General features: G+C 26.7%; 1 protein-coding gene across 1 annotated transcript; it reads right to left on the bottom strand.

Moving 5' to 3' along the window:
• Positions 1-2,234: 2,234 nt before the first annotated feature.
• On the bottom strand, positions 2,235-7,240 carry FLS1 (flavonol synthase). The gene is made up of 3 exons (NM_001250490.2): positions 6,728-7,240; positions 3,284-3,611; positions 2,235-2,686 (listed from the first exon to the last, which is right to left on the bottom strand). Exons 1-3 carry the CDS (start codon positions 7,189-7,191, stop codon positions 2,474-2,476), a joined length of 1,005 nt encoding a protein of 334 aa, NP_001237419.1. The 5' UTR covers positions 7,192-7,240; the 3' UTR covers positions 2,235-2,473.
• Between the last annotated feature and the right edge of the window lie 649 nt (positions 7,241-7,889).

The raw sequence follows: 7,889 nt of genomic DNA, 5'->3' as shown, positions 1-7,889 counted from the left end.
CAGTGGGTGACAGAGGTGAGGGAAGGAGTTGGTAGCGCGGGCGCACCCAAAAATGTGGAGTTTAATTAATTAATCTTCCCAATAACGACGACGGTCTTAAACAAAAAACCGTCGTTGTCTTTTTCAGTTTATTTACAATTTTACCACAATCGTACATTCTAAGATGGTTACTTATAACCATCTTAGATTGGCCGACGTAAAAAACAAATTTAATTCCCTTAATTACAAAAACGTCACCGCCTCACATATTAAAACGGTTTCGAATAACCGTCTTAGAATGTGCGTCACAAAATCATTATTTTTTAGTAGTGTAGGCAAATATCATGTGACACCATAACATTGATTCTTTTTTTGCTAAAATGTGGGTAATTTTATTTTATTATGTGTATGTTTTCCTTTGACCACCTAATTAATCTTCTATATAAATGTTCACCATTAATGATGAAAATAAATAAATAAAATACAAGTAAAAGTTTTTCTCTTCCTTTTTCATTATTTTTTCCTTTAATATAATTGTTCATTATCTTATTATTAACTTTTACTTCTCTTTTTTTATTTCTTCCTTCGAATACACCTAGCATACTTCGTTGTTTTACTTCATTTCCATGCTATAATAAAGGATTATTAAAGTAAGAAAATAAAAATAAAAACAATTTATAATTTTAAAATACTATGGAAGAATACCAAGGACAGGTAAAATTGGTAAAATAACATTTCCCTTCTATTGATGGTGTTTTATTTGTAAAAGGACTAAGAAAAACTTATTTAGCATAAGTCTATTATATGGTAGCAGATATGATGTCATCTTCAACAAAGGTGAATGTATAGTTAAAATTTATGATGGAACCCTACTATTATGTTTAAGTTCTTTGGATTTTATTTTCATGCTTTCACTTTTTGTACGTAAACATTAAAAACTTTATGATTTTAATAGTTAATTAATTTAAATTATAATAATTAAATAAATAAGGTGAAAATTATACATTTAATTAATAATATAATTTTATGGTAATTTTTTATTTTTAAAATTCCTTTTTTATTTATTAATATTTATATATTATTTGAATTAATACTTAATTAATAAGTTAGTATATGATTTATTTAAAAGTTATAAATATACTAAAATTTAAAAAAATGTAAGGCGTGTTGTCTATGGATAAACCAAATAGAGTTAAGTTTTTTTTTTATTTTATTTTTGTCTCCACCTTTTGTTGGCATATGGACAAGGAGAGTCAAAACTTATTTAAACTCATCCCATTGTCATATCTACTTAAATCATCATAGATCTAATATTTATGAAAAAAAATATTATGAGTTAGCTAAAAAAATCTTAACTTATTAGAGAACAATTTTCATCCGTAATTTTTTTATATTAATAAAAATGAAACTCAGGTATCAAAAGAAATTTCCAATAATTCATGCATAAGGGTCGATTAATTGAGCTATATCCCTTGGTAATTTTCATCCAGAGTTTGTGATAAATAAATAAAAAATCTAGAATTCTTTATTGCTGTCATAGAAATAAAAAAAAAAGGATAAAAATATAATTTTTGGCAATGATTAAAAACTATTTTATATTCATCCACAGTTCCGTAGTATCTATTAATTTTTGGCAATGATTAAAAACTATATATTAAAAACATAAATTTTCTCTTACTAATGCAGTATTTTTAATTGTGATTGTCTATTTTGTTTTAAAAGATTCTCTATTATATATATTTTAGAAACAATTTTATAATAGCCGAAAAAAATAATATCATCAACAAATAAAAAAAGTTGTATCTTTTATATTGACAAAATATGTTAACTACAAATCCTGCAAAATAATTTTATATTATTATCTAATCTCAAATTATAATATACAATAAATTTAATAACTTTTATAATAATTATCTTAAAACTCATTCAGACAACATAAAAACTTTACATTTAACAGTATATAATCATTAAAAAAATTTATATTTTCATTAGTAGCAACTTTATTATTTGATGTTAAGAATTCATAACTATTAGCAAAGAATTTGTTAGTAATTAAAGTAATTATTCTCTATTATATATTTTAAGAACGAGTTTATAACTTGTAGACGATAAAAAATAATTACCCTATAAAAACTGCTGTTTAATTATTGATATGTATTAGGGGAAAATTCAATTATTAACAGGGAAAATTTTTCTTAACGTAAAAAATGGTGTGTTAAGTAAATTGTATAATAACAGAACAGACAAACTGTTTCTTGTCATCTTTATTTACTTCAAAAGCATAAGATTAATCCAACATTAGTCACAGATCTTATTTAATCTACTTCCCACAAGTCACACTTTCATTCCATAAATTAAATAACAAAACAGAGAAACCAACATTAGTCACAGATCTTATTTAATCTACTTCCCACAAGTCACACTTTCATTCCATAAATTAAATAACAAAACAGAGAAACCATGAGCTATAATTATCTCGTAGTGCCCACTTCATTCATTGAGGGATCTTATTGAGCTTACAATAAGCATAATCCTTGTATTTCTTGGTTTTGTATTTTGGTGGATTGTCTTGGTTAACCAACTTTGGGTGAGGACCAACTTCTTGTTCCTTTTTGGGTTCTATGAACACGGGCCACGACATTCTTGTCTCATCTTTGTTCACTGTTGTTCTGTGAAAAACTGCCTTATATTTTCCATTGCTCAGTATCTATAATACCATAAAAATAAAGTAAATATATATCATTAGTTTATCTCATCCAAATAAAGTAAAGATTAATTTCAAACGATATCATGTTTTCATAGACTTAGAACATATTTGTTAAACCTTAAAATTAGAAAGGAACATTTTCTTCCTAAGTGATCAATTAGATCATGTTTGAATAAATTTGTCCATAAGTATTTATAGATTAAAATAAATGAAAATGTGTTTTTACTTTCTATATTTTTTTTTATCAAATGTGGTCAAGAATATATTTTCATATTGATGGTCCTTAGACTTTAAAAACATCTAAACTTAATTCCACCTAACTTTCAAAATACATCATGAATTCTAAGAGAAAAAGGACCAAAAGTTTATAAATCAAATTCATCAACATAGAAATACAGAGACCTTAATTACATTTGATAAACAAAAACTAAAAAAATATGTTTTTTTCCAAAAATAAATTTCTCCCATAAATTTAAATTAATTTATACATAAGTTAAATTATAGAAACTCTCTTAATTTGAGAGCTGATTTTAATTCATACTTTTATCAATTTAAATTTATCCAAATATAACTATAGCATCTAAGCAAGATATGTACCTCCATTTGGTCGCCAATGTGAATAACGAGGGCATTGGGGACATACTTAACATCGTACCAATGGCCATCCCTACATGCTTGAAGGCCCTGCACCTCGTTAGGCACCAGAATTGTGAGGTAGGACATGTCTGTGTGTGGTGGCACACCCAAGACCAGATCAGGACATGGACAAGGTGGGTAATAATTGATTTTTAAAAGATAATGCATGTCATCTTCATTTGCACCCTCCTTTAGCTCATTCTCTTCAAGCCCCAACCCTACCGACATACTTTTGAACAATTTGTCTACCACTCCTCTTAGGTGCTTGCAATATTCCTCATTAACTTCCCTGCCAGAAAATTAATTGTTATTGTTCAAATTCAATGTTTCTTTAGGCAAATTTTCATTGACAAAACTTATTAGGTAGTCACACCAAAAAAAATTATTAGGTAGTCACATCATCATTTGGTGTGTGATTTTGACTAATTTTAATCATGTGATCAAATATTATTAATTTTTTTAAAATAGAAAAACTTAAATACATGTCATATAAAGATTAATCAATGTATAGAAAAGTAACCATCCAAAATCATCTAATAATTGTTCCACGAGGTACATGCTGACAAATGCATTCCAAAATGTAGTACTTTCCATAAGGGAATTGAATTTCATAATGATTGAAAAATGTAAGGGACTTCTTTATCTGTCATCTTACTACTTAGGCAGTGAATTTTAATCGCTTAATTAAGGTGTGTAAATATAAAAGAATAGCCCTTCGACCACTAACATAGTGTGTTTTTTTAAGAGACACTAAGATAGTGTTAGAATACAGAAAAAAAATGTACATTTACAAACCAATACAGAGATCAGTGATGATCGAAACGTTACTGAAACGGAAAGAATAGCCCTACAAATGACCACCTGAAAACTCTTCTTAACAGACTCTAGATAGATGTTACAGTCAGGACAAAAATCATGATGGGATTTTGTATCTAACAGATATTCCTTAACTATGCAATAATTGCATCAAGTTTTATTTTTAATCATTTGACTTTTGACGTATTCAAGGATTTCATTATAATAAATAGTATAAAAACATAATTAAATATATAACCATATTTGATATTTGTGCTTAGCAATCAACTTTTATTTTCTTTTCGTATCAATCTATTCTTTTTCTTTAATTCTCTTTATTTTTCCACAATCAAACACAGTACTAGACGTTAAAAAAACACAGTATTAGATTAAAACTTATTCAAACACACTTATTATTATAACCATAATTAGTAAAAAAAAAAAAAAATATCATGTACTGTGGAGTCGGGGACACAGCATTTATTTAATTTCTACGTACTAACAACAAAGCAACCCCCACTGTGCCCAAAACATAGGCATGACATGTGTACAAGTTGTAAACCTCTTAAATCAACACGAGTATCTGTGTCTCACCTCACGAATGTGATTTTCATGGAAAAAAGTTGGTGAGCTAGGCAGCTAGCTTTTTTTGCCTTCAAATTTGCAAAAGCAAGAGCCGGTTTGAAACTTTAACTACTTGCCTCGTAATTAAAAATAGCACTCACATGCATATAAGATTTTACTTTTGCACTCTTTTTTTTTTTTTTTTTGCATCATTACACACTCATTTTTATTAAAAGTATAATTAACAAGGTCTAAATCTAGTAGATAGCGAAATCCTTAATTGGCATCAGCCTGCATTTATTATTTAATTTTTATTTTAATTATATATATGTGTGTGTGTGATCAAAATTTAAAATTATACAATTACTTAAAAAGCCAGATAAATTTCTGGAAAAAATATGATTTGTAATAAAATACAATTAAATAATATTTTACTTTCATTCATTCACAAAAAAATTAATAATCAATGTTTATATTTTTACTCTACAAAAATCTCGCTAGCCAGAAAAATATTCTTATGTTGGATAACAATCCTTATAAAATATGACGAATTCTTTGTAAAAAGAACCTACTAAAAAATTAAAAAATGGTATTTGTTTTTAAACTTTAATATTAAATTATATTTTTAGCCAAATATAAAAGAAATACAGCTCCGCTTTCATGTTCTTTTCACTAATAAATCATTAATAAAAGAACATTTTGCTAAATAGTGGAATAATTAATAGCACCGGTGGACAAATTATGAAAATAAGGGTACGTCTGTTAAAAATGATACTGAATAATACAAGAGAAAAACAGCACGGATAAAAATACAAGTTACTGGACAATTTTTTATCTTTGACAAATAATAATCAATAATAATATAAATAAAATAATATAAAATTTACTAAAATAAATAATATTAATTATTTTAATATAATTTATATCAAATTTAATGTGTTTATCAAAATAAAATGATAGAGATGAGAGTTAAAAAAACACTGTGTTTCCTTTTTAAAATAATTACGTTGTTTAATTACTATTTTTTTTTTTTCATTAAAGAGATATAAATATGGATATATGTGTCTATTTAATACTTTGGATCTAGAATAAAAAATTATCCCAAGATTTTTTGAGTAACAAAAATTATAGATTTTGTCCTACCTCTTTGTGATGCCCTCTTATATTTTTCAAATTAAACATAAAAAAATAATATTTATTTTGTCTAGTAACATAATTTTTATGGAATGAAACAGATCCTATAAGTCGCTTCACGCTTCCACTAGAAATTAAAATAGCTCCATAAGAATTCTTTTTTTACTTGTATGTATTATTTTAACCATGTAAGATCTCCAACAATTTTGTAAATTTTTTAATAAAAAGCAACACACGATTAAAATGATTTTGTTTTTAATTGTACAAAAACATTTTCTATCTATTATTAGTGGGGGGTTTTGCTTAAATAAGTATTTTTCTACTAGAAGAATAATAAAAAAAAAACACACACACAGAGAGCGTGTAATTTCAGTTTCATAAGGCCATGCTTTATGTGCGTCGACAAAATTTATATGAAGTTATTGTTAAGTATTTTTTTTTTCAGTTAAAGTTAAGACTTTATCCCGATAACGCACCTTGTTAGAATTATTCAAATAAAAGCTCTTTTTTTCTGATTAATAGATAACACTTTAAGTTTTGTCCTAAGATCACGATGGAAAGAGAAAGGTAGTATTCAGAAAGGATGTGTTTAATTTAAGATACTCTGTAACATATTCTCAGAGTTAAAATCAAATAAAATTCATTAAATCAAATGTGAAAATTAAAAAATTTATGATTTTCAATCAATTTTATCAAGTAAAAAATGTGTTAAAAAAATATGAGACAATAATCTCAAGGATCCTTTCCATAGAATGAAATGAAAGTGATTGAAATAAAATTTTTAAATTAAAATAAAATATAAATTCATATTTTACTGTTTATTTCCCTCTCTTTTGGCCACAAAACGAAGTAACCCTAACATTTATCTTTAGAAAGATGAAAACAAATGGCAATGATATTGTTTAAACTAACCTGTAAGAAGGGGGGTTTTGGGGCCAGAAACTGTAGTTGATGGAGGAAGGAGGCCACACAATGTGGAACAAATGATCCACCCACCCTTTCTTGCCATTCACCTCTTTCTGAAGCTTTGTGCCATACCCTTCAATAGAATCAGACCCAGCAGGCTTAGCAATCAACTCTTTTTCCTCTTGTGGCAACTCAAAGAACATTTTCCCAACACTTTGCAACTTTCTTATAACATCACTAGGTATGTCATGGTTCACAATTTGGAACATGCCCCAGTCCCTACTTGCCTCCAAAATCTCATGCACCACTTTCCCTTCATCTGGGTCACTAAAATCAATAATTGGCACCTCAAGGTTCACCCCTTGAACGGTTGTGATGCCTGGTTGCTCTGTCTCTGCCCTAACAAACATGGCTGGGATGGCAGCATCTTTGGATTTGGAAGCTATGGTTTGCACCCTTAGCACCTCCATATGTTGTTGTGTTTGTGTGTGTTGATTTCTTTAAATTTTTCTCAATTTTGTGAGACTTGTTTTGGGGATTGAATTTTATAAGGGAAACTCACTTACTACCGTGGGTGCAATCAATGTTTGCTAGCTAATTTTGCATATACGTGGGATGGTTTTCTCCGTTAAAATAACATTTAGTCTGAGCATTCTAGAGTTATAATTGAATAATCTTTAAAAAAAGTTATAATTGAGTTTAAGTTGGTAAGATATTTTTGGAAATTCAATTTTTTTACTTTAAATATATATATATATATATATTATATATATATATATATATATATACGAACATTATTTAATTAAAGTATAATGTCTCAAATTTTGAAATTAAGAAAATCAATGTTAATATAAATAAATAAATAAGAGAGTTTTTAAAAGAAGAATGCATTGATAACATGTGAACATTCTTTATTTAACCCTTATTATTTTTTATCTCTTTTTTTATATTTATATCATACTTATATATTTTTTTCATTTTTCATATATATATATGAATATGTGCTACTGAGGGAAGGGATTTAATGTAGTTGATTGAATAACATACATAAATTATTATAAATCTTTTTATATTTGTTTTTTATTTCTATCAATAAAAAAATGATTGTCTGACTCATTATTTATTAATAATATTTTTTATAAAACAATTTTTTTAACTAATATCATAT

This window comes from Glycine max, chromosome 13 (assembly GCF_000004515.6).
Source record: "Glycine max cultivar Williams 82 chromosome 13, Glycine_max_v4.0, whole genome shotgun sequence".
NCBI classification, from domain to species: Eukaryota; Viridiplantae; Streptophyta; class Magnoliopsida; order Fabales; family Fabaceae; genus Glycine; species Glycine max.
Note: the sequence above shows the minus strand (reverse complement) of the source record. Positions and strands in the feature narration are given on the sequence as shown.

Excerpts from the sequence above, each read along its gene's own strand:
- FLS1 (NM_001250490.2), bottom strand. The coding sequence starts at position 7,191 with ATGGAGGTGCTAAGGGTGCAAACCATAGCTTCCAAATCCAAAGATGCT. Across the intron at positions 3,612-6,727 it reads CAAAACCCCCCTTCTTACAG|GGAAGTTAATGAGGAATATT; the intron begins GTTAGTTTAAAC and ends ATTTTCTGGCAG. Across the intron at positions 2,687-3,283 it reads ACATTGGCGACCAAATGGAG|ATACTGAGCAATGGAAAATA; the intron begins GTACATATCTTG and ends ATGGTATTATAG.